Source organism: Pelmatolapia mariae, linkage group LG3_W (assembly GCF_036321145.2).
Source record: "Pelmatolapia mariae isolate MD_Pm_ZW linkage group LG3_W, Pm_UMD_F_2, whole genome shotgun sequence".
NCBI classification, from domain to species: Eukaryota; Metazoa; Chordata; class Actinopteri; order Cichliformes; family Cichlidae; genus Pelmatolapia; species Pelmatolapia mariae.
Window position 1 is genome coordinate 87400724 of NC_086229.1, and position 27964 is coordinate 87428687.

General features: G+C 43.7%; 1 protein-coding gene across 1 annotated transcript in view; it reads right to left on the reverse strand.

Annotated features, from left to right (window-relative positions):
* The window catches only part of efnb3b (ephrin-B3b), a 90168-nt gene that overhangs the window by 22735 nt on the left and 39469 nt on the right, over positions 1 to 27964 (reverse strand). Inside the window, exon 2 of the mRNA XM_063470215.1 lies at positions 25084 to 25373. Within this exon, the coding sequence (XP_063326285.1) occupies positions 25084 to 25373 (290 nt within the window). The remainder of the gene's footprint in view (positions 1 to 25083; positions 25374 to 27964) is intronic.

Sequence of the window (27964 nt, forward strand, 5' to 3'; positions counted from 1 at the left end):
CTGTAGCTCGCCTTTGACTAAATGCACATCAGAATTTATAAGACAGTATGGCCTGAGCCATACTGATAATCCAGTTGGGTATTGTCACGCTGGATGTGTGCGTAACGCGCGTCATGTGTGCAAAGGTCAAACGTGTTTACCGACGTCAGCGTGCGTCGAAAAACAATCAATACACGGCCTCTCAAAGCCGCTTAGAGAGATATATAAGGGTGTGAGGAGGGGCGCGGGCATAAATAAGGTCATCAGCGGGCATAAACGCAGAAGTTGATTTCTTCCAATTCTTTCTCACGTTAATTAAATGACGGGAAACAAATCGTGGCCGAGCAAACGTAATAAGTCTGTCTGCCCAGTTCAGAAAATAATCAGCGCCAAATAAATGTGACCGCCAGAGCATAGACGTGCATAATGGACCAAAGGAAAGACAGGCAAGGGACAAAGCCGGGGGGGGGGGGGGGGGGAAGCTAAAGCAAAAAGAAAAGAGAGAGCAGGGCCATTAAAAAAAAAGAGAGGCTGAAAGACTGGGCTGGATGAGCCTTGTGTAACGTCAGTAAAGTGCTAGCCATGTAGGACAGTCACGACCAATGTTCCTTACAACTGGGTCAATGTTCCCATCCCGGGGCAGCGAGGGCATCCTGTGTGGCTCCCTGCATGTGTGACTATCTATCTGCTAAACTTCCACCAAGCTGCTAGAAACTGCCATCCCTGCAATCCCAGTCAAGTGCACCTCTGAGTGGACCTCCATGCATATTGAATGAATACTTCAATGACTACTTATCAATACTTAATGAATACTTATCAGTGAATCCCTGAGTGACTTCTACAGCACTAATTTTTTTTAAAGCTCTTTAAAAGGCACGCAGAGACCCCTTTTTTTAGATGCGGCTCAGTATGTAACACGCTCCGTCGCTGCCGGGCCAGAAGAGAAGAGGCTGAGCTGGCAGAGCGGGCCGGCGGGTTCACGGTCACGTTTGAAAGTCTGAATGTGATATTTTCCAGTGCCGACTGAGGTGATGCTGGATTTGCTGCAGTCACACAGAAAAAAAAATAAAAAAGAAGCAACACTCGGAGCTATCGTGGGGGAAATCTAGCCGGACACCGGTGTGGGTGTATATGTCTGCCTCTGCGTGTCCTTGTCTGCTGGTGTGTCTGGCGGCGTGTGTCCGTCTTTAAGGTTCTCGTGTGCGTGTGGGTAGCCGTTTTTCTATTATATCAGCCACAAGATTGGAGGCCTAGAGAAATGGGTCAGCGCCAGCCTTGTCGTTTCTTCTCACTGTCTCTTCTGCTCTTTGCTCGTGTTTTTTTTTTTCCCAGCCTCTCTTATTCCCAAGTCGCTCCCAGAATAAAAACGAAACACCTCCGGTTGTCCACTCCTCCTTTGCGGCTGCTTGGATCTGGGTTAAACAAGTGAAGTCCATCACTCACTTCTTCCTTCTCCTGGTGCTGTGTGATACTGCAAATCTTGGTATCGATTGGATACCAAGTAAATACAGCGCCAGTACTGCCGATATCAATAAGTGATACTTTTACCTCATAAAGGCGGCTTATGTAGGGGAGAGCAGCGTGTCATGGCTTATGAAGTTTTGAACACATTTTGATGACCTCTAATCACTGTGATTTTTACTTTCCACATAAATAGATAACACAACAAAAACACACGTTTCAGCTGTCTCTAAAGATCTGTGGGTCAGCTTCTGTTGTTTAAATGTGCTGTAGGCTATAAATAAATAGACGTGAAAGTCAACACAAAAAGGTTCAGACACTTTCCATAGAGCATGTTTGAGGTATCGTTTTAAAAAATAATTAATTTAACACAATTCAGTGGGCTACATACTGAATTTAGTAGGCAATTATGTCACAGCGACGCGACAAAGGCCAAATTCTAAGAATCCTCCTTTTCCCCAGATTTGAAGGATGGGTCGGGTGTATCCTTCTTGGCTCAACCTATCCCAGAATTCATAGCGCGGCTCAACCAATTCCAGTTTCCAACAATGGCGGCAGCTATTTAGTTGTAATATTACACCTATTACTCTTTCTGGGTCACAAAATAAACTTCTAACATATTTTCAGGTGAGAATGTAGCTGTGTAAACTTCAAATATCTGCTCAATTTATTAAGACATGACATATTTGCAAAAGTGCTCTGACGTTTGTGGAGACGTCTGTTACCCACCAGCTTGATAGCTGACTGGAAGGTCACATCATTTTCAAACCCCCCCGCTGTCTTTCGCTACTCAGGTTAAACATGATATATAAGTCACTTAGATAACTTAAAAATGTTATTGTTTGGCTTTTTTCAGTGTTTTATTTATTCCTGAGTAAATGATTTGGCTGAGATTAAAGTTGTAGTTTTCACACAGCTGAATAAACGTCAAAGAGAAAACTGATTAAACAGAAGTTTGAGATGGTCGAGAATTTACTCCAGTGTCCTGTTGTATTTTAGATAGCAAGGAGCAGACGGCTGAGTTTATAAAACTCCACCGAGACAGTAGTGACGCAAATCTGAAGGCTAGACCGTCCAATTTCACAGCCGCTCACTTTTGGCCTACCCGGCCTTCGAAGGACCCGACCTACCCGGTCCACGTAGGGCGGGTCCTTCGAAGCATGCTAACCCTGAATTTGGACATAGCTAGAGTATTCCTATCCTATCCTATCACACTACTATCAATCCGATATCAGTACCAGCATTGTATCGATACTATAGATACTTGGATTGATCGGTCCACCTCCATTTTGCTCTCTTTCCCGTCTTCCTACGTCTTTTTCCTCTTCTCCTTGGACTCGAGCAAGTCTTCATACAAGTATCTTGTCTGAGGATAAAGACATCCTCACAGCGTAATGATACAGAGGCTTCTGAACACAAAATAAGACGGCCAATTTGCGAAGCAAACAAGCCGAGCTTCGGCGTGCGGTGAGACACTCGCCGTCTCCTGACATTTACATCACAGAGGTCGTGGGCGCAAGCAATTTGAGCACAAGCAAATCTGCAAGATCTGATGATCAACAAAGGCTCTGATTAAAACAAATCTCCTCATCTCATTGCTGAGCAGAGCTCTTTGTTTCAACTTCTTTGCAATGCACTAAAAACGAGACACACTGAAAATGTTAGCACTCTTTTCCTTCTGGATCTTGTAATTTTTGTTTTTTTCTAGGCCAGGCTCAGGGGGACTGGAGCAGGATGAAGCGGCGCGTCAGGGTGGTTACGCTCACACGCACCTGTTGCAGAGAGTAGAGCTGGGCGATTAATTGAAGCCATGGAAACGAGGTAATCAGTTCTTGTGTTATAAATCAATGCTTTACACCCCTTTGTAAAACCCAAATTTAACTCACATCTTAGCTGAACTCGAGCCAGAATGTGGAAGCAGGAGGAAGTAAAAGTCACATCAGGTCACTCTTAGGTGAGCTTGTACCTAAAAGCCTCTGAGGGTCACCTGGTCCATTTCCACCTGCACAAAACTCCTGTGTCAGTTTAGCCACTGGCTGCAGGTGTCCATCGCTCTCCCCAGGTGTCTCTGGGCTTGCATTGCTGTCTGAGCCTCTTTCCATAATGGACACTCCAGGCAGGCTGGGACTGGACTTCAAAATAAAAGCACCTACCAATCAGGGCCTTAATCCCTTCTTGGCAACACCTCTGACTCTTTTTCTTTCTCTATTTAACACTTCATTTTCATTTGAACTGTATTTAAAGTTCAAGGCAAACCAGAGCAGAAAGATAGAGTTTTTAAAAGAGTAAATAAATGGATGAAGTTTCTTCTACTTACCGACAAAAACAATCATTATCAAGCAGCACTAAGAAGCAGTAAGACACAACACAGGCAACGAGATTGTGTTGGAGCAGAGCGACGTGTCCCTCTTCCCCTCCTTAGATTAACGCCTCCATCATTCATCGTGTTATCTTTTTTTGGGTACACCAAGTCACCCTCTTAGCCCTCCCCCATCGCTCTCCACGCTCAGACCCCCACACGCTCACACACATAAATGCAGGAGATTGCACATTCGCACACCTGCGTAAGAACACAATTGCCACATAAAAGCCCGCAGTCTCACATTAGTCTGATTTACTGGCTCAATTTAAGCATGAATTCTGTGCAGCGAAGAGGAAAACAAGATACAACTGCAGCTAACTCGTCCCTTCCACGTCTCCTGTCACTTTGTCGTACTTTCGTCATATTTTCAGAAACACGGCCGACGACGACCGCACCCCCCTCGTAACGTTTCCCCTCTCCTTTCAATTACTGCCTCTCTGTGTTTGCAGCCTCCCTGCCGTCCCCTCCTTTGTAGGGAGCATCCTCTCAGGCAGAACCTAGCTGTGACATTGTTTGTCATTGGAGGATTACAGCGTTTGGCGCCTTGCCACAAATACGTTGAAGACGCGAAGGAGGCGACCCTCGCCGCATGGCTTCTGCTCAGCCACGGGGTGCAAAGCCTACGACAATAAAAAAAACAACTCTTGAAACAGTGTAAGAATCTGAAGCCAAAACTTCCCTCTGGGACACTCAGCAGTCAGATTTCCTTATTGTAAGTGACTTTGACTCAACTTTGTAGCTGGTGCTGACTGCACTCATAGACAGTGCTGGGAGTGCTGCAAGCAGAGCTTCATCCTCATGATTATTAAAGACATATATATGACTATTTTGGAGTATATTTGGGCCATGTTTTTATGAGACTACTGCATGTATTTTCTATTTCTTTTCAGGTTTTCCCTTGAAATCTTGTGGCTGTGACAGTCATTTGAAACAGCACTTTGAACTGCTTCCTTTCTATCCAACTCAATAGCTGATGTTCACTTTTAATAACATCAATCATAGAAAAATATAGAAAAAACCTAAAAAAAAATCACAATGATGAAACACTACCAGCCAAGATCATTTAGAAATTCTGAGGAACAGACAGTCAAATAATGCCGGGCCTATTTTTTTTTTTTTTTTTTGTCTTTGCTTTTGGGCTCGTTATGTAGGTTATGAGACTTTTTGATAAAATAGACTTTTTGGGGGGGGGCAGATAGGAAGCGAAGTTGTTCGAGTGAAGGACAAACGTCTGGTAAAACACGAAGCTAGGAATGATGCTGAAAAGAGGGAAGTGGGTCAACGGTCTGAAGGGAGGAATGTGACAGCGATCTGTGACATGTGGCAGGAGAGAAAGAAAGTGCGAGCAAGTGGGAAGATGGCGGCGGAGGGAAGGGAGGGGTTTCTAAATTAAGAAGAAGGGAAGCAGAAGGGTGTGAACGAAGAGGAGAAAAGAGTGAGGACAAAAATGTGAGTGAGAAAGGAGAGGAAAACGACCGAATCTGTGGGATGGAAGGAGGCTGGGAGGGGCCTCAGAAATGTCGCTGGGGTGATTATTAATGGCAAACCAGAGCCTAAGAACTCAGAGGTTAGGGTTCGGAAACACGCACCAACACTTTCTCAGAGTTTCTCCCTTCAAACAATGACTTTTGAAAGGAGGCAGTGACAGAGTGGGCCTGCAGAGGAGCTGTACATCTTAAAGACTGTAATTACACATAACTGTCAGTCTAATTAAGGCTTTTAATGAACTCCACGAGAGCTCGGAAAGGACAAAAGCCGCCAGCCACTGGAACACAACACTGTTTGTTTGTGTGTGTGTGCGTGTGTGTGTGTGATAAATGATGCGCTCCAGGAAGAACATGCACATAAACACCAACGCAATCAAACATTTTAATGAGCCCGAATGCAACTTTGAAGTCCACCATCTAATAAACATGCATACCTTTAAGATTCTCTCATCTCTCCAAAATCTACCGAAACACACACACTCTCTCTCACACACACGCACACAAACACACAGCACTAATTATTCCCATCTCTCCCTACGCTGATAAACTGTTCAAGTCCGGCCCACTGCCGAAGCGTGACTGAACCTATAGGAAAGACCTTTGAAACGATTGGATTTGCCATTAAGGAAAACTTTATTTAGGCTTTAGCTAAAGTGCCTCACAACAGAGGTTTAATCTACATTATACATCATTAAGCTCGGCTGCTAAAACTCTTGGGTTCAGTCTCTCGTTGGCCGGCCCACTGCTGGAAAGTAGAGCGCCGTCGCAGACCAGAAAAACGCCACGTCTTGATTTAGCGTCAGATAGAGAGCAATAACAAAAATCAAACAACATTTGCTTGTGGGTGGGCAAGCTCAATTACATGTAATGATGGCGTAGAGTTCACCAGTTTAGCTTGTTCCATCTTTGAAGTTGTTAAAGGAGCTGTTAAAATATATTTAAGTAAAACGTATTATTTATGCCATGTCATGGGTAGTTTTCTGTTTTCTTTGCCTGAGTTTGGAAACAGCGTTCCTGAGGTTGCTGCCAACATCTCGATACAAAGTCAGCGCGCAGGATTTTGTTGTGCTCGCAGCATTAAAAGTTGGATCTGAAAAATTAAACAGTTACATCTCATCTCAGTAAATGGAAAATGCAGAACATGCAGTCACCAGCGTTCCCCTGACAAACGATAATTGAGTTTTTTTTCTGTTCCCTGGAATTCATGTGAAGTGTTGCTGGTCAAGGAGGAAAACTGGAGTTAAATGCCTGCTGTCTTCTCCGGTGATTAAAACTGAGCCACTTAAGATTGTTTTGGGTTTTAATTTGAAGATCTGTGGATGTGATCTGCTTTTTGGAGGATTTGTGCAGCCCACATTATTTAATTGCAGTAATTACCAGTGCTGTCCAACCTGTAAATTTACAAATGTGAGGAGGTGAGCACGTTAGCCACTGTATAGCTACTGTAGGCTCAGAGGTCAAACAAACTGCAACTAAAGAAAACAACAGAAAGCACACAAAAGACAACAAAAGTGCTTTTGGGGAGACAATAACGTGATGGACCAGAAATGACAGAAATGAAATAAACGTTGAGGATCACACTGACGAACGGTTAAAAGAAGCAGAGGACTCATCGGTGCTGTAAGGTATGAAAAGATACAAGTTAATGGGTTCATATAAATAATTCATATAAAGCTACAGATACATGTTTGCTATTAGCTGTTTCCTCTTAGCTTTGGTACTCTCCAGCACATAAGGAACCTTTGAGGGACATAAGCATCACCAGCAACCGCCTTATTTAGAAAAATAATTAAAAAACTAAATAAAAATGTATTAGCTGAGACATTGCAGAGATACTTTGGCAACAGCTGTGCAAACCAGAGCTAGTTCTAAAAATGAAACACCAAACAGAGAACTGGACTGACATTAAAGTCCACGCTTTATAAAGCCTACGTGCAACAGAGGAAATATAACCTGATTTTTACTCATCAAGTCAAATATATCAATTTGCTCCCTCAGGCCTCCCACACAGCAAAGCAAAGTGGTGAGACTGATGATGAAGCTGAATTACAAGAAAGTCAAAGCCCACACGCGCCAAAGTGGACTTATACTGTTTTCCAGACACTATCCTTTGCCACAGAAGGATAGGTTAGTCCGGCTCTTTGAGGTTATCATCACCTGCTCTGCAGGATCTGCAGGATGCTGGCATAAGCTTCTAAGGTCAGTGACTCCTGTTCTACCTAACAACATATAAAGAGAACAGTGTGTTGTAATGGTACGTTATCTAACTCCAAATAGCATACAATGGGTGCTTTCAACACTAACAGTTGGACACATAACAAACTCAAAGGTCTAATCCCGGTAACCTTCAACTTGTTGTTGGTATAGTCAAGTTGTTGTTATGCCAACCACCCAACTGTTTAATACATTACATTAGCTTTCCTATTGGCGTACAAATGCAAACAGAAATGCCCTTATAGCTTTACGATTTACCTTCAGAACTGTTTTGCCCACAGATTCCTCCACTTAATGCATCTTCTAGTAGCTCTGGAGTACCCGGGCCAATTTGGCCATTCTATTTCCAGTAGCAAGCTGTTTATTAAACTCAGTAAATGGGTTACACAACCAAATGCTATATTGCTGCATTTTATTTTCTAGAGAAGAAAAAAAATGCTTAGAAACCATGGGAATTATTAGGAGCATATTGTGCCTTTATTAGACAGCAACAGCACAGAGAATGAGGTTAGAGAGAGATGAGGAATGATAATGATCGTGATTGGCATATTAACCCTTAGGCCACAAAGGGCAGCCCCAGAATCAGTGCATTAGGCTGCTTTTTCTGACTTACTCACTTAGTTTTGACTTCTCTGCTTTCAGCGGCACAGTGTTGTAGCTTCAGGACCAGTCTGCCGCTGATTAATGGGCTTTGCTGCTTAGCTACAACTCGATTTTCTTCACATAAAAGCCATAGTTTGACTATCCCTACATTATTCCATTTATTTTTGCATTACTATTATGATTTCTTTCCATTTTAGGGGCCACCGTGACTCTCCGTTTTAATGCCTCAACTCATAGGTAAGCTTGTAGGACAAAGAAAAACATTCTTTTCTTTTCTCCCTCAAGTTTCCTTTTCTCATTGCATGCCATTCTTTCAACCAGCGGCTGGCTATGTCATGCACTGTAGACACTGTCTACACACACACACACACACAGAAGCACTTCAAACCTGGCTCAGCTTTAGTGTTTAAATGCACCAGCCAAGACTCGGCCATAACGCAATCCCGACGAGCAGGGAGGTCCTTCTAATGGATCGACACAGATTCAATACAAAGCGCCAGTGTGTGCTTGCCTTAAATGTCCTTGAACCATGACTGCAATACCAGAACAGTGAGATGTGCATCTGCGCGTGTGTGTGTGCTCTTTTGGTAATGTAAACTTTAGCGCATTTGCTGGAATTCTGAAATAATCTTTACCCTTCCTCTTCCTCGCCGGCCCGTCTCGCCCCTCACCACCACCGCCGACATTATTCCCGTTTCCAAAAGAGGAAAGCAGGAAAAAGACACACACACTTATACAAAACATGAGAGCCGGCCAGCCAGAAATAATACATCTTGACATCTGTGCCTGCATGCCGCTCGAGGGAGAGATTGGACAGAGAGAAAGTGGAAAGAAGGGTGAGATATGAAGGGGAAGATGATGGACAGCAGAAAGCATAGGGCAATTATATACTGTTTGCCTGCATGTGTGTGTGTGCGTGTAAGTGGGTTTTGTGTGTGTAACAATGTGAGGAAGAGCATGATGACAGTTGGGTTTGTTTAGCTCCTCTGTGATTAAAGCAGCCTGCTAAAAAGTGTGTGTTTAGCTGTACAGCAGTCTGTCTGGTTTTTTTGTTGTTGTCTTTTTCTTTAAAACTGAATGTGTGTGTGTTTGTGTCTGTGTGTGTTTGCGTGCGCAAATTCCCGCTTGTGCTTGTCTCTGCTTTTTTTGCAGAAATGTGGGTGTATTTGCACTCTGCATGTGTCACTCTGTCCTCAGTTTAAGTGTGTTTACATTTGTGCATTTAATCTTATTTGCACGTCACGAGCATGTCCTGGGGTGGATGCATAACATTGTGTGTGTGTGTGAGATGGTGCATCCACACCACCACCACCCTTCCCCACCCTTCCCCTCAAATGCATGTTTTAGCATCTAGTCTCCAGGTCTAGTTTACTTAAGTGAAATCATCCACGGTTGTCTGCAGTATGTAGGGCTGGAAAAACCAGTACGTGTGTGTGTGTGTGTGTGTGTGTCTGTGTGAGCTCATTAGTACTCAGTCCTGTCCTAAGGTTTGTTTGCATTCTTGCCTGTTTGATGCACAGTTTATTTTATCTGACAGCTGAAAGATAGCCGTCTGCCTCTTCTTGTCACCTTAGTTTTCAAGTTCAACAAGCTTTATTAACCCGATAAGATCGCGCTCATGCTGCAGAAATAAAGTACACAACGCCAGGTTCGTTGAGGTGGATTAAAAACAAGTGTGCAAAATAAACCCGTGTGGCAACTCTAGCTGTAAGAGAACCACCTCGGAACATTCCTACATGCCAAAACAATTTCACGGAGACGTGATTGTTAAAAAAATCGCTCCAGAGTTGCAGAGAGATATTAAAGACCTCGATAAAAATCGATATCTGTCGCTGACCCTTAAAATGAAGGGTCGCGGGATGGATCCATTGTTCAGTCAAAGTGCCCTTAAGGGAAATGCTGTACTGTACCCACTCACTATGAGGATAAAAAAAAAAACATCCCTGAAAATATATGATATGATATCAAACTAGTTATCGTGCTTTTATTTTGTTAGTAAAGACTTGCCGTCTTGCTTAAGTGCTCTTTTGCAGGACGGATGCTTGTACTTGGTTTCCCTTTTGGAGCTTGTGCTGCTTTTTTATTTTGTGACTCGTGCATTCTGAAATGGCCCAGAGTTTCATAGTGATAAGATCAGGCCATGTACAACTAACCCCTTTGACAGTGCTCTCAGTGAAAGCAGAGAAGCCCCGCCCACCTGCCATTCAATCCTGGGGCACCCGATCACCTGTTTTTTTTAGTGTCTGAACTGAAGATCTGGACAAGATAACCAGTTTGAACTTGAATTTGAATCATGCAAAGCGACTCGAGTAGAATGGAACACTAAAAATTAGCACGACATGTACTTTATGTACTTTTCAAAGAGCTCAGTCTATCCAACCTATAGAAAAAACTTGGATTTTCTCATGGAGACAAAAAAATGCACATGTCTCTGCTCTGCTCGCTTTTTCGTGCAGCTTTTCGACTTGCTGCAGAGAACTGAAAGACGGGGAGAGGGAGCGTCTAAAAGAGTAATGGGGGTTTCGTGCAGAAAAAGAGCTGCCGACAGAGTGACAGACATACAAAATGACAGAGCTAGAGAAGACTGAGCAGAGAAAGAGTTTCCCACCTGAGTTAAACTTTTAACGGGGTCAAGTGCCAGGTTCTAGTGTAAAAACCGCTAAGGCTAATTCATATTTTAAATGTGCCATTCACACACACAGCACTGACAGCACAGAACACCAAGCTCCCGCAGGATCACAAGCCCACTACTCTTACCTCCAAGGACTGCTAGCAGCTCTTTTAAAGGCCTGAATTTTTTTAAGCTGCCAAAGTATGCCAAAACATGACAGATGGAAGATATTTTCCACTCACCAAGTGACTGACAAAAAAACCTCACATAACAAGAACTGATTAGCTGGTATAAGGATTGATATAAGTGGGATGTACTCTCTGCAGTCAGGGAGCAAAGAGAGTGCACTTCAACGTCAATGTCTTCAAACGAGGGGTACTTAGCTAAAAATATCAGTTCCACAGGACTGCTAAGTGGTTAAAAAAGAAAAAAAACAGGCAACCCAAATCCCAGCAAATACGCAGAATGGTGTAAGCATTTCGTATAAAGCGCAGACCCTAAATAAACTATGACTAATTTGTCACTCGGTGTCATATTTGTGGGTTGAGCGACCTTTTTCTTCCCGAGCGCTGTCGCCAGAACTTCTTCGATTACTTTATCAGTAATCCATTTAAAACAGCGCGCTCCAAGTGCTGTAAATCTGTCCCGCTCCTCTAATCTTCAATTCATCACACATTTCCTAATCACACTCCAAAAATAACAAACCTGGAATTACTTTGCCTCTTCTTTCTGTACAGCGAGAGCCGAGCCAAATGCAAGCTATCAAAGGTTTATGGCGTGCATATGAATCACCGAAGACTAACAAACCACCCCGCCTGCCTTGTTATACTGTAAAATAAAATAAAATAAATAGGTCTTTTCTCTTAATTAAGGCTTGAAATAATTTGAACAGGTCATGGTAGTAAAAGCAGTGCTTAAATCTTCAGGCGGACAAACCCGGATAAATAAAGGTTAAACCAATAAAAAACAGGCCGGGGTATTCTCCGTTAAGGCGAGCCAACCTCCTGAAGTGACGGCGGCGGCGGAACTGTTGCTAAATGATGAGGTAAGACGCTATTCTGTCACAACGGGGCCCTCTTCCCTCGCAGCGCCACCAAGAGAGCAGCCGAGCACGGCTGGAGGTGCCAATGAATTAGTTCACTGTTTTCACTCATTACAGCGGACTGACTGCCTCACTTTTCCTCTGTCTTTATTTACGCCCTTTTCTTCATCTCCGACTTCTCTGGCACCGCACACACACAGCTAACAAAGACCCCGCTCATAATGAGGGCATAGCAGCGTCTGAGTGTGTGTTATTCTTTGTGTGGTTAGTATGTGTGTGTGTGCAGAGGGAGGAGGATTATGGCAGTTCCAAAGCTGTGAATAGGGGCCAGGCTGGGCCTTGGCCCTGGCTGAATTAATTACTCTAATTAGCTTCTTAATTGCATATATTAAACCAGTGGTTAGCAGGGCTGGAGCCGTGGTTAGGGCCCGGATCTGAAGCTGGAGCCGGGGGGGTTGCAGGCGGACAAAAGGGTGTTGCACACAAATGGGCACACACACACTCACACACACATATATGTGCACACACAGAAGTAAAAAACTAGCCCCCCCCCCCCCCACATCTACTTGAGATAGTCTGAAGTGGAGAAATGACGAGGGTATTCAATTATCCACCCCCCACCCCCTCAACATCAATATATAATCAGCACATACTGCAGGAGCAGATGTGTGGTACTAATATGGAAGATAAGCCCCCCCCCCACACCCTCCCAGAGGGAACAGAGAGGATTAATACTGGAACTACGGGGACTACTTCAAGTCGACTTCATCTCAAACTCTCCACTGTATCGCTTACTCAGTGCTCTGCTGCCTGTGACATTCAAGACGCCAAACCCTGCTGCTGATTTGCGACCACTGTGCCTCGCCCTGTCTGGCCTCGCGGCGCATCACAAAGACTTACACGGACTGTGACAACATCAGGACCATTAGTTCCACCGCCTGTTCCAGTACCCCGGCTTTTTTGGCTCGCACGTTCGGCGCATTCTAAACAATTATCAAACCCTTGGCTCTCCAGAGCGGACAACATGCATCAAATTAAGCTGTTTTTTGGCTTCGGTTGAACCTCGAGTAAAATATAAGCCACCCTGAGGGCGAGAGGGAGCAAGCAAGAGAGAGAGAGAGATCCTCTGACCAATAAAGGTGGAGGGTTTCTGACTGGGGAGGTGGGGGGGGTGCAAAGACAAAAAAAATCTGCAGCAAATGGCTTGTTGTATTTGTGAAATTCACCCAAAGTATCTCACAACAATGACGATTAGTCGAGAACAAGTAAACATCCAGTCCGCTAATGAATCTCTCTTCAATAAACAAGTGGAGAACACATGCATGCACGCACACAACGCGCACACGCATGAGCGCAGCGTGATAATGATGTTCTTTGTGGAGTTTTTGGGGTAATTAGGGCTGCTTAAATGGTGGTTAAAAAGGATTTGCAGCTGATTGTTTGTCCTTGTGTCTTTGAGCCGTGGGCCCTCTTGCTCCTCTGAGTGTCAACAAAGTCTTCTTCAACTGTCTCGTCACAGAGCACAAAAAATCCCTTCTTTCACCACGCCGTCCGCCGCAGACCCTTCCTCTGCTTCTCCCAGTCCCTCTCTTTCTTCTTGTGTGTGCTCAAATTCTTCTTGCTTGTCTGTTTCCCTATAATTTGCTCTCTCGCTCTCCCTCGCTCCCTTACTTTTTCTCCTCCCTCTCTACGTCTTCCTCTCTATCTTCTTCAACTGAACAGCTGCTGGGTCCAATCACGCTCCAAGAACACAGTAATCTGCTTCACACGTGCCAGAGACAAACTCTTCTCCTCAAAAACAGCACCGGCAGTGTGTCTGCGCTCTTTTGTTCTTTTAAAGGAATGATTGGATATTTTTGGGAAACACGAATATAGGTTTTTCTTTCCTGAGACTTTGATGAGAGATTAACCTAAAATGTAGAGTGTAGAGTAAATATATTGCTGAAGTCCAGACATGGCAACTTTGCGTTAACCTTAGCTTAAACGAACACCATTAAACACCTTTGACGTCTAATTACAATTTCCATTTGATTTGTTATTTTAATTTGTCTATGTATAAGCTTCCAGTCAGGTCTGTCACAACAAGTTTTTTTAATGATTATTGTGAAAAAAATTATCTGATGTAACCACTGTATGAAAAATGTATAATATATAGAAACGCTGAGAAAAAAAATAATGCTACTAGCCAATTCTTGAAATTTATTTAAGTGTGTTTTGTACATTTTTAGCAAATTAATTACACTCAAAATACAAATTGAGGCTCAGAAAGAATTCTTTTAAGTAAAAAAAAACCATCTCTCCGTCATGTTTTGTCTAGGAGTAGTAGATACACAATACACTAGCTAGCTGGCTTTTTAGCTACTACCTTATAGCTAACTTGTTAACTGGAAGGTTAAGGTGCTGGATATTTTATATGCATGTTATTGAATATGTATTAATGACATCATAAGGTTATTCAGTTTCCTTTAAAATGTCATGGTTATTGTCAAAATGTCATGAAACCCACACTTCCTTCCGTTATGCAAAGCTAGGCTAAACACATGCTAACGCCAGGCAAGAATTTAAACATTTAATTACAAAACTGACTTAAATTTGCCTTTTTTCAAATTCAATTAAAACCAACAATTAGAGGTCATTTCTTTCTGCTTTCAGTAGAGTCAACCAAGCAGCTTTGTACTGTTTGCAGTTGTTATGTTAAGCTAGGTCAACCGTGCCCTTGCTCAAGGCAATTTTTAGCCCACACTGAGAAAAAGAATAACTGTATGTTCCCAAAACGGTGAGCCATTCAAGTGGAGGACAGACGGGTTATCGTAAAACGTTTCAACACAAATGTCATTAGCGTGTGTGCAAGCAAATGCACACACACACACACGTTTGTGTATGCGGCTACACATCTGTCTGTGTGAACATGTTCATTATGTTGATCAGAGGTCATGTTTGCGTGAACCTAGGCACTAAATCAAGGCTATATTAGCGGGGTAATACGTTCTACTGATGGCAGAGGTCAGCTGAGAGGTGTGCTTGTTTAAACCCCCCTTCACCACCTCCGCCGTGCCTGATTGCCAGGAAACACATCCTTCTGCCTCAGCAGAAGGTAGCAGCACAATGATGCCTTTGTTCATCAAGTCGCGACGGGGAACGAGAAATGTATGCGTATTTGTGTGTGTATTTGTGTATGTCTGAGACATACAGTGTAGGAAGGTTAAATGAATCATACAACGTTAACCAGGCCCAGTCCAATTAGGGAAGGATTTTTCTTGTCTGACCTTTAACAGGAAAGACGTATTCACACTCACTCATGCAATCAACCCCTACCCCAGTACACAAACTTACACACGCAGCAGCATCAGCCCTCCGTACAAAATCACGCAATCCCACACAAACACCCACAAATGCACCCGCCGCCCACACACACATAAGCTCTGAACCAACGTCACACACATACCAAAACACACACGCAGAGCCAATCTCGCAGACAGTAGCGCAGCTCTGATTGCTGACCTAAATCGGCCAGGCGATCTGTCACTTTCTCTTACTCACACTCAGCACACATCTTTTTTTTTCTTTTTTTTTCCCTCCCCTTTCTCTTCTGTCTCTCCTCTTTTTTTCTTGCCCAAATATCCCTCGCTCTCTCCCAGTGTCACTTCACATCAGCTCATTCTGGTTCCTCTCCTCGTTTTACTTTACCAGAAATGTCTTTGTCCTATTTGTACCACCGGTATAGGTGTCAGCATATGGTGCATGTTTACAGTGGTTTTGTGGGATCTGCACACTGTATTTAATTGTGTTTAGATATTTCTGTGAATACACAGAGACCCATGCAGAGAACCTCAGAGGAATATCAAGCATAATCCTTTAAAACACTTGAGTTGACTGCTATTATTTTTAATAGAGTCATTCTTCCTTCTATCCACTTTCTCTTATCCATTTAGAGATGCAGATAAACTTTATCTCTTGGGCGGAAATTAGTTGGATCCGTTGCACCAAACCCCTGCTGGCCTATTCTATTCCATTTTCCACTTTTGCACTTTATTTGAGGCTATTTTCACACATGAGAGTTTAACTGAGGCTGTTCGCCCCAAGAATTCGACGTGTTTAGTAGAGTGTGAAAAATGTGTTGCAGGCTAGAAAAGCAGTCTCGGGTCCACCTCAAAATAGTTGTCGAGGGCTGGCTCCGAGCGAACTGGAGGCATGTCCCCCGAGGGCCACAAAAGATGTGAAAGCATAAACACACTTGAGGTTGAAAAATGTACAACACGGTTTTATTCTGTGTGGTCGGAATGGCAGAGAGCGCTTGTGTGCAGGTTCCTATTTTTAATTTCTAAGGAAAAAAATTAAATAGGTGAAGAGTTCAGCTGAGTTTTCGCACACCAGCGAGTCGCAGGACTTAAGTCGAAAAATGCAATTAACTGAGAATGAACCAGATATCCTCTTTACTCACTTTATTTGCTTACCGTCTTTTATAAAGCTTCATATACATTAAGATTCATGAGGAATTCGACTCGGTGAAGCTCTGACAGCCATAACTAAATAAAGTAAGTGCTGATCAGAGATGGGAAACATCCACTAACACGCTGCTCAAGGCCTGAATGGGATGAGATGGACACCAGTTCAGTTGTCACCTGTTTTAAGCCTAATGGGGCTTTGACAAACAGACATCATACCGTTTCTGTGACTCTGCTTCAGTTCTCAGCTAAGCCGATTCAGTTTTTCTACTAAACTACCAAAGATTACTCGTTTAAAAAGAAACAAATTGGGGTTGAAAGTTTGATTGTTACCGTAAATGTAACAAAATATACATGACTAGTTTCTCAGCAGGTCGGTAAAGTAGACCTGTTATGCTTTTCAATTTGTTTTATCATCAAGACATGATATTGTTCCAATGGTGGACGCTCATATTAAATGGTCAAATTTTTTAATGATGGAGCTCAGAGGGCTTTAATTGCTTGATGTTTTCTACTTAGACCTCAGTCACACAGGTTGGTTGGTTGGTTGGTTGGTTGGTTGGTTGGTTGGTTGGTTGGTTGGTTGGTTGTTGGTTGGTTGGCAACTACATGGCAAACACTGCCCACTATGGCAAAATGAGTAGACTATGCCCAACTGGTTACTGGACATCGCTACTAAAGGCTGTGAAATCGATTGCTCAAACTACACTCACGCAGACCTAGAGACCAGTCAGTGGCCCCTGGTAACCACTGGTTGCTATGGAAAAATGTGCATTCCTTGACTGGTTGGCAAGTGGTTGCAGGAGGTTGCTTGCTGTTGTTAGGTGAAACTGGTACAGTATACAGCGCTGCACTGAAAACCTCATTAAAACTGCTTTGGTCACTAGATTACTGAGTTGCCTATAGCCTGCATGGAAAACTCGTGTGAAAGAGTGCAACGCAAACCAAAAATAGAGACAGTTGTTGTGCACACAGTCGTGTTTTTGAAATGTGCTTCATCAGTAAGGCACCACTATTTTTTAAAGGCAAATTCTCTCTATTTCACATTTGCATCAAACTTTTTGAAGTTGAACTACTGAATTGTGGTGAGATAGTGAGTGTACTGGAACTACTAGCAGTCTGATGGGTGACAAAAGGTACAGCACCCTCTTTGTTGCCGATTCCACCCAACAACAGCCAGCAACCACTCGCCAACTTGGGGAATACACATCCTTTAGAGAGAGACATGTTTACATTCCAGGTCTCCAAAAAAACCTAGTTTTAAAAAACATGAAAAGATGAAAGGGGTGTTCAGTTGTGTTAACTAATTACTGTGGAAAGTAAAAATAATGGTGATTTAGTGGTCATTAAAACATGTTCAGAATTTGTAGTCTTGAACACTGTTCTCCCCGGCATAACCTGCCTGTATATGATAAAAGTATTGGTATTAATATCTGTATCAGCAATACTAGCCCCGTACCAAAATTTGCAGTATCGCCCAGAACTACTGGAAATGGTGACGGTAGGTCCTCTCTAAGTTTATTCCTTCTTCTGCCCTTTGACAGAAGTAAAGACGGCATATACAGAGCTGCGTTTGCATGCTAGCGGGATATCTGTATAAAAACAACCCCTACCCTAGCCGAAAGCCCCTCACTGTGGTCATCTTGTTTCTCGCTCCTTCCTGCAGCTCTTCCTCTCCTCTCCCCCGTGTCTTTGGTTGCTTTAGTGCCTGGCAGGAGGCTCAAATCAGAGGGCTTAAACTTGATCAAATATTCAACAGATATAGATTTCTCAGAGTCCCTGGATTCCCCACCTCTTCCACCCAGCTGCGTTCCATCCTTCCGTTATTTTCCCTGAATCTTTCACTTTCACTCTCCCGACTGCAGTCACAAACAAACTTGCGCGCTGCACACTCACACAGCCACGCACGTATGCACACGGGGAATCATAAAGTAATGTCGAGTGGCAGAGAGGTGCAGCTCATTTAGGCTGCAGTGCAGCGTTTCTCTCTGCTTCCTCTCCCCTCTGTTGTCTCTTCTCTCCTCTCTATTTCACTCTCCGCTTCGCTGTCACTCTCCATCTTTCTCTCTCTTCGTCTGTCTCTCACTCTTCCACTTTAACCCCCCCTCCTCCCCAACCCCGCCCCACGTCCCCCCTTTTTTCTGTCACCCCTCCCTTCCCCATCTGGATTCTGTGTCATTTATTTCAGCTTAACCCTGATAAATAAACCAGCGAGTACGTCTGCATTATTGAACACTTTGACGTTCCTGTCTGCACGCGCTACCCAGTGCTGTCCAACAATTAGACCACACAAACACACACACACACACACTGCACCACCCCGTCCAAAACTTTCCATTAAAGGCTAAAAGTCTGACATATGCTCAAGAACATATATGTCAATAAAAAAATCACAAAATGATAGAGAGCAGAAATGGATAGAGAAAAGGAATACAATAGAGAGCGGGAGAGAAAAACTCAAATTTGCAGAGTGAGAAGCTGTGACATTTAAATAGCTACCAAATAAACACATGCACCAACATATCAGTAAACTTCCCACAAAAAAAAATAAAAATCATAAACGACACGCGGGCGCACGCACACACACACACACACACAAATATGCACAAACACATTTTTTTCTCGGTTTGCAGGCTCCAGTCAGCTCTTCTATTATTCATATTAGTGGGGTGAGGTTGTTTATTTCGGCCATTGTGCAAATGCAAGCACCGTGCTCTGGGGGCCCTGCTCCGTAACCACACCGCTGGGAGTCATTCATGCTCTTGCGCAAACACAGAAAAATATGCCTATGCTACATATCCATACATGCACCTGCCAACTGCACAGTCTCACACACACAAAACGTCCACATGCTTTCATACCTGTACCTGCCACGAATGTGCGCACACTCATACACGATCTGCCATCTGTCTCGGCGTGCAACAACACCGCAGTCCCACGGCGACTGACCTGTTCCCCACCGCGGATCTGACTAAACTTTGTGCGTACTTGTGCATATGTTCCTGTGTCTTTTCGGGTGTGGGTGGGTGTGCGGGAGCTATTTTGAAAGCGTTTTGTGTGTGTTTGCGACCACAGCTCTGCGCGGACTGGCGAAGTGTGTGTGAGTGCATACATTTCTGAAAATGCCCCTGTGTACGGTGATGTGAGCATGCATATGTTATAGTGGGCACCGAGGAGGATTACTGGCATTTTGTGGGTGTCTGTGCGTGCGTGTGGGTGGGTTAGATGGTGAGAGACAGAAAGAGTTCGCTCACATGCAAGGTCATATGTATATCAACTACAAGAGTGCGATTATTCACTGTAAGTCAGTGTGTGTTCAAACATGCATGCGTGTGCGCGCGCGCGTGTGTTGCCATGTCCTTGACAGCAGCAGCAGTGATTGGAAGTGACCGAGCTGTTTCAGTGTCGCACTCCAGATGAGTGGTGTGCTCTGGTGGTGTATCAACTGACACTCACATCCCATTCACATTAGGCACGCACATCAGGACCGGCCCACATCTGTCTGACATCTTCTTACTATTTGCTCTGTCCCTTCAGCTTTGATCCCTCAGCATGCACAACATATTCATACTCTATCAAAGTCTCTTCCGACACCATCCCTCTTTTGTCTCCCTTGTTCTGAGTTAGCTATCTTTCCCAGTCGCTTTCATCACTCACCAGTCATGCCTGGTACTTGAAATGAGCTCTAGCCAGCTTTATTGTGAAGAAGGGTGGTGCCCTTTTTGATATAAAATCAAGCACAGCAGTACTTCAGGCCGGCCACAAAAGTCAAGATCAGGTGATCTGAATGCCAGCCCACATCAGCTGATGGCTCATCTGATACCTTTCAACACATCCAGTTGGCAAACTTCATACTGGTGATGTCATTTTTCGTGCTGCAAGCTGCTTTGCAATCCACTTCAGCCTCAGCCTCTTCTTTCACGCTGGTCTGTTGTGGCTGATGCCTGCTCTGTTCTATTTTTTGATCTCACTGTGGCTGTCCTCGCCTCTGGCTTTCAATTTATGCGTGTGGGAGGACAGAGAGAGGTCCCAGGACCAGGGCCATATTGAATTACAACACAATAAAGAATTACAGGAAAGCGCATTTAAGTGAGATCAATGTACAAGTTTTGAAAGTGAACATTTTTGACAAGTGCCAACCTCAGATTAGAAATACAGCTAATGCAGACATACCAAAAACTGCATTTCTTCCAGTGACCACTTAAGGCTTCCTCTAAAGGTGAGTGAGTCCTCAAAGACTTCTATGTTTACAGCCTGATACAAAAAACTCATAACAACTGCACTGGGATTGATTGATTAATTATTTAAAAATTCAATCAATCCTTTTGAATTTTGTTAAGGGTTAAAGTCGATTGAGAGGTGTACCAAGACAGGGGGAGCTTTACCTCCACTGATCTGAGATCTAAGTCACATAATATTTGCTAGCATTAGCTGATGGATTAATGATCCACTCAATAATCTCATTGTGACTTTTGGTTCCAGAAAATGGAGCTAAACCAGAAGCTTAAACGTTCTCAAGGTCAAAAACCAACAGGTCAAAGCATCGGGCTCATCCTTCTTTGATATACAGCCCATGATCATTTTCTGTCCTCGTCCTTCTTCTGCAAATGCATTTCAATATCGCATAAGGCTTATCTGTAAACAAACACTCCCAAGATAATACAGCGTGCACCTTTGTCACTTTGAATTAATCTGTAAGAAGCTGGGTGCTTAAGGATATGTTCGCCAAAATTACAAAAAGCTCTGGCTAATCCATAATACACACTGTCCTCAGATTTTATTGGGACTGTCGCTTCAGATAAAAGCAGTTCACAGTGAGGTCTGTGGATTATCCAGCAAAGCACAGCAACCGGTCTGGAGATCACGTTGATATATTTTTTTAAACAGAAAAGTCCAAACGCAGATAAATAAAAGAGGAACAATTAACATAACTTGGGTTTGCAAGAGTGAAGTGAAAAAAAGGAAGTTTCGTAATAATTTCCCTAAAGTGTGTTTTAAGTTGTAAATCCAATAAGCTGTGTGGAGATGGCTTCCTCCTGAAGTTCTCATTAGGATACACGTCATCCAGACCGCACTTTAACTGTGCAGACTTTCTATGTCTGCTCATGCATGCATGCATAAAGTGTGTGTTACACAAGGCTTTGGCGCCTGATTTCAAAGGATTCATTAAAAGCAGTGAAAGGCTTGATCTGCAGTCTGGGGTTGATGCACTGAGTACGTCTGTCATTGTGTGTGTGTGTGTGTGTGTGTGTGTGTGTGTGTGTGTGTGTGTGTGTGTGTGTGTGTGTGTGTGTGTGTGTGTTTGTAAAAGGGGTTAAGACAAGCTAAAACGGTGGAGAAGACGAGCGAGCAGCAAAACACAAGACGGGAGAGCGTGACAGAGAAATGGGCTTACATAAACTCTGACCTCATGTTATGAATGCAAACATCAATCAATAAGTATGACAAATCAATTTCCCCGCTGCTTCGCTCCTCTCCCCAGGATACGGAAGTGAAGAATAACATTTAATAGGATTCAAGTAATTTGATTACAAAGCAGCAGCATCTGTGACGCGTTAGACACAGCAAAAACAAAGAAAGTTTCCCCTTTTTCGAGATTCCTTGTGAGATTTCCGTCGACACGTAAGGGTTATTTTCCCGTGCGACGATCAGTGACGGCACTTGTCGACAACTGCAATGTGAAAATCAAATCACGGAGCTTCTGCTTTGATTTACCGCGTGTTTACTCGAGAGCCAAACTGCAGGGGAAACTAATCACCCAGTGGGCTTTAAGCAAGTTACAGGTAATCTGTAATAGGTTTAACTTTAAATTAACCTCTACTGCCGAGTTTCCTCCTGCTGTTCCACCAGCCAGCAACTCCGCATTACCACGCATACGCTTTTCGCTTGTGCCCAGTCTGCAGTGTGCAAATTAAATCACACTATGCTATAGGTTAATTAAAACCAGATTTCCCTGAGGCTTCTGCATACATCGGTGCCTTTACACACGCCCGCAAACATACATTTAACTAAATTCAGGGACAAGCCATAGTTCACGCTGTGTTCAGCGTGTGCAATATCCTCCCTATAGGGTTAGCACACAGGCGACAGCAGATATGTGGCACTAAATTAGCAGCCGGATTAGCAGTTATTAATTATCTCACAACCTCATTAAGTACACACAAGCTCTGGTAAGAGACTCAGTGCAATTCTTCATTAAGGACACATGATCAAAGCCCGGTTGCTCACTAAACACAAGCGATCTCTCGATGTCGTCAATAAGTTATCAGGACCGAATGCTCTCTACGATCAGCTACTCCCCTTCCTCCTCACCTATCCGAGTCTCTCTACGAATCTGGGAGTAAACCTCTGCGTGTGCGTATGAGAGCGAGAGTGCACGCGTGACCTTGTGCTGCAGCCGTCATCGATCGGGCTGGAGCTGTCAATCGATCAGTCTGGGCTGTGAGTGGAGATAAAGGTGTTTCTATCTCTGGACACCTGGTTGTCAGGTTGGGGTACAGAAGAGAGGGGGAGCGAAATAAAAGGTCGGAGGAAAAGATGTGAACCCTACACCTACGCGGCCCCACAAAATGTTTCATGGCAACAACAAAATTCTACTTTAACTCTTCTTACGTGGAGGGAACTGGGCGTGTTCGACATCTTTAACTGTTCAGTTGTGTAAGTATGGCGGGGAACAGTCAAGATAGAAAGACATGGAAATGGGAACACATTTCAGGTGATGTTTTGTCTACATTTCTATAAAAAATTAAACGTAATTAAAACTACAGTTCCTCTAAAGACCACTTGTGGCAGTCTACAACAGAGAGTCAATCTCTATAGACTTTCATGTTAAAATTTCCAACTTTCTGTGAGAAATAAAACAGTTTGCAGCCTGACTTTAGTCTCTATAAATAAACCCCCCTTCAGGACAACAGCAAGAGGGGATTTTTTTATATGACTGATCTGTTTAAATTGTATTATAAAAGGCGTGCGCCTTGTAAAGTTATGCATTACATAGGACACGCCTACTTTGACTATCAGGTGGATATATCAGTATCTGTCTACTAGTTACTGCATTTGATTTCTTTATCTGCATTTGTGGTGTTAGTGACGTTCTACTGTTGTATTTGTTTGTTACTTGGAACTAATTAGCAGGTATCTATGTCTAAGCAATACATCCATACAGTCTTTGAATTGTCTTTTTCCTATTAAAGCGTTCTAAGGTTAGCTAATAACTTAGCGTGCGCCTTCTTATACAAATATGGTAACTTGTGGCTACAAAAACAAAGATGCTGCGAGTCGGAATACCAAACTCAAGGCTTCAAAACCGGATTAGTGAAACCACAGGGCAGCATTCCTGTGATACTTGATGGCTGCTCGGGTTCTCTCAATATTGAGTCCGTTACTGATTCATCTACCAGGAAGTGAGGCTTGCATTCATTTTCCTCCCTACTTATCTGGGCAACATTCTGGGGCACGTACGCCAATACACACGTCCTACAGTACATACAGTACACGATCTCGCTCCCTCACATCTAATCAGAGAGAGACACTTGTGAGCTGATATCGACGCAGGGTAAAGGAGAAATGTGCCCAGAGCCTCGCCTCTCTTCACAAACATGCCGCTTTTGTGGAGTGATAGTAAAAAACCGAGCACACCTGAAACAGGTGAACAAATATGGAACACCAAAAGGCACGAGGGACTTCACAGACTTGGAAAAATCTTACATTCTCTTTGTCTCTTCCGTACTCTCTCTCTCTCTCTCTCTGTCTGTCTGCCTTTCTAGCTCTGTCCCAGCTTCCTCCTCCTCCTCCTCCTGGCTCTCCTCGTTCTGTCGTTTTTAGGTTTTTATTTTTCACCGGCAGACGAAAAGAAATGAAAAGAGCATTTGCACACCTGAGTGAATAGACCTCGCAGGTGCGTGGGAGGGGAGCTATGGGAATCAGGGTCTCTCTCGCTCTCTCGCTCACTATTTCTTTGTCTATCCTGCTCGCTGTCTCACTCCCGAGGTGTTTTTACAGCGCCTGTGTTTGTACTGGAAACTCGTGGGCGTGCGTGTGTGTGTGTGTGTATACATGCACTTGAGTGTGATCCCTATGTGGTGCGTGCATTGCTCCAGTTGGCCCCAGGTCCGCATTTAAAAACAACCCACATGTTTCAGTTGACGCAAACTTTACCCGCCGATCGTTCCGTCCGATACAGACACTTGGCCTCGCTCGCCTTGGTGACCTCATCGGGTCATCCGCACGGCTAAACTCCAAACAAACCTTTTGAACAAACCAAAACAAACTGCGCCTCACCATCTGTGGTCACCGTCTAAGGCTGGCAGTAACAATAAACAGGCCCGAGCCCGGCGCAGAGGGACAAAGAGGGCGTCGCAACGGCCGACAGCATCTCGATACGAATCTAACCGCTAAGCACAAAATCCCACACATGCAGCAAATCTAGGGCCGCTGCAAGAAGAGACAAGAAAACACATTGCATTTGAAGCGTGGTTAATCCCACAGAGGTGAAACTTTAGGTGACGTAAATAGTTAGTTAAAAAATCAACATCTTACTTTATTTGGGGGGAAAAAACCCTCAAATGTCATGAATGTTTTGTTTTATTGTGTTTCTTGTTTTTTAGTGCAGTGCATGTCCTGTACTGTATCTCCGCCTGTGGGCTGGATCACACGCAATTCTCAAACCTAATTATTGTAAACACACCCGCCCAATCAGTGCTATCATCTCTGAAATAAACAAACACACTCAGGCACAATCAGAAATCAACCATGCAATCATAACAACCCCCCGCCCTCCAACCGACACCAACCGCACACCACAAATAAGGCTCAACACACACGCCCGTAAGCGCACATACACACATCGACCCAGCGTTTGGTCAGGGTCCTCCACTCACCGATGATGTAGTAGTCTTGCATGCTCTTGAACTCGTGGCCCCAGAGGTTGGGCGAGAACTCCTGGAACTTGATGGTGAAGCGGCGTTCACGGGTGGGCTCGTCGCAAGTGAGCACGATGTTGGGGGGTCCCATCACTTCGCAGCGGTCCGCCTGCTCCCGCGTCGACACGAGGTAGAGCTTGTAGAACTCGTACTCCGGCGTGGACCTGGCGGTGTCCAGAGGAGGGCAGATGAGGTCCAGCCGGTCCCCGATCTGAGGGTACAGAACGTAGCCCTTGTCGTCTCTGAATCTAAAGGAAGGAGAGACGAAGATGAAAAAACAGAAAGGAGACAACGGAGGGAGAGAAAGGCAGAGAATCATTAATTAAAGTCTTTATAAACAGTTCAGAGCCACCTGTCCTTGCTGCTGAATGAGCAACAGATGGGTCCTTTAGCGCTCCCGTTTCTCCTTCTTCTATCCTGTTTTTTGTGTCCTTCACAGGGAACAGGTGCCTTTGCAGAGGAACTGCTGTGCAGTCAACTGCACAAATAAATTTTTACCACACAAGCTCACGCAATCCCCCGCTGACCCCATAAGGTGGTGGAGAAAAACGCAGGAAATATAACCACAAATTGATGATTCACGCGGGGAAAATAACCACCGCTGAAGCCAAAAAGGATTCAGTTATTAGAAAACCACTCATTTTCTTTTGTAAACTAATCCCCATGAGTTCACAGATATTTGTAACCAATCAAAATCTGGTGCCTTTGAGACTAAGCAGATATTAAAATAATCAGAAGTATTCAAAAGGAAGCTTTTTCACTTAAAAAAATACTTATTTTGGCCAAAGTTATCTCATCTACTTGAATGGGACAGCTGTGACAGAGAAAAGAAAACATGTCCTTGATTCTTAGGCATCTTTTTAACAGGAATTGTGCTTTTTTTGATCATTTGTAGCATGAAATTATTTATATGTGGCTCTATTTTAAGCATTATATGATAAATATTATATTCTTTTATACTTCCTTAGAGAGGGCCTGTTGTTCCTTTAGCTAATTATTCTTGCTACCTTTGTCACAAATATTAGCATGTGTTGATCAGGTATATTAATGGCTGCCTACAGTTGATCTCATGTTTTCTCCATTGGTCCCTTAGTTATGCTGTCATAGGGCTAGGCTGCTGAGGATTCCCATGATGCACTGAGTGTTTATTCTCTACTCACTGTGTGCTTACACACCACTCTGCACTTAATCATTAGTTATTATTAATCTCTGGCTCTCTTCCACAGTGTGTTTTTTGTCCTGTTTTCCTCCCCTCACCCCCAGCCAGTCCCAGCAGATGGCTGCCCTCCCACCCCCTGCTTCTGCTGGAGCTTTCTTCCTGTTAAAAGGGAGTTTTTCTCTTCCCATTTCACCAAGTGCTTGCTCATAGAGGGTCACCTTATTGTTGGGGTTTATTTCCTAATTATTTTAGGGTATTTACCTTACAATATAAAGCACCTTGAGGCAATTGCTGCTGTGATTTGGCACTATATAAATAAAACTGAATTGAATAATACTGCGGCTGACGATGGTAGTCTTTTTAACCAGAACTTGCAGCAGGCAGAGAGTTTATGCGCCACTACCTTAAGGTCACAGATTCTGCAGAGCAGAACAGAGACTACAGAGTTTATCCACAGGATGTACAACTCACTGCAGAGACAGATGGCTATATTGCTGTTATTTATCTGTGACAAAGTACGAGTAAAATATTTGAAGAACTGAATTACTTAATTATTCATGTAAGAGAGAGCATGTGTACAAGAAGACTTTTCACTCTGTGCATGCCATGTGAAATTACGCATGAAAAATGTAGTACAAACATAATGTTACTATCAAAACTGTAGAAAAGCATTTAGATTTTTGTTTTCCTCTTCATCTGCAATGCACATTTTCTCTCCGACTTCATTTTTCTCTCTTGTTTTTCCGCAGCTCTTGAAGTGAGAACTGAGGCACGTCCACTGAGGAAGAACCAGGCAGACAGCTTTCACTGTAGATCAACAAAGCTGCCAAAGCCAGTTCTCAGGTATGTACAGTTAATTAGTTTGCTAATTAGCTGTTTCTGTATCACTCCCTCAACTGCTTTGGTATGAACGGCGTGCCGCTTCTTCTTCGTCTGATGAGTTGACACCTGTCATCTATGGAAAACCTTCAGCCTGATGTGATTCTAATCCAGCAGGCTGACTAAATTCCACCAAAGTAGAACTGGGTGAGGTTGATTATCACTAGCATGACATTTTTGTGGCTTTCTGTGTGCAGCTATGTGTTTAATTTAGGTAAATAGTTTTCCTGGGGTAAACGCTGAGTAGGTTTTGAGGAAAGATTTTTATACGAAAATTGAAATTAATTCAGCCTACATGAAAAGAGCTGCTGCAGTTTGAAGGCTGGTGGGCTCACTGTGACTTCACAGCTTCCAGAGGTCTTTGCGGAGCAGAGAACATGAAACGCAGCAGTCACAAGGGCATAAACTTAACAAATGACTAAGTCTGTGTCATCCCCCCCTCACAGCACAGGGCCATCTCTTGCTGATAAGGCCAAATACTATGAGTTATCAACTTAGCTACTCGGCCCGAGGCCTGCGATGACTTTAACGCACCATGCTAGCATGACTGGCTAACAGTGGGAAAACAGAACTATGTACCATCTACCTCGGGTTAAAATAAATGTCACCACTGACAGGAAGAATGAAAGTGTTTATAGTAGTAAAAGTTCAAATGGGGGGGTTGCTGGATTTATTCTACTGTTAGCATTCTCACAGAATCTTACGTGACACTTTGATGTGGATGTGGGAGGAAGCAAATGCCGGTAATGTTAAAGAGCCCATTTTCTGTTACCTCTGACTCAAACGCTGTTTTCTGTTTCC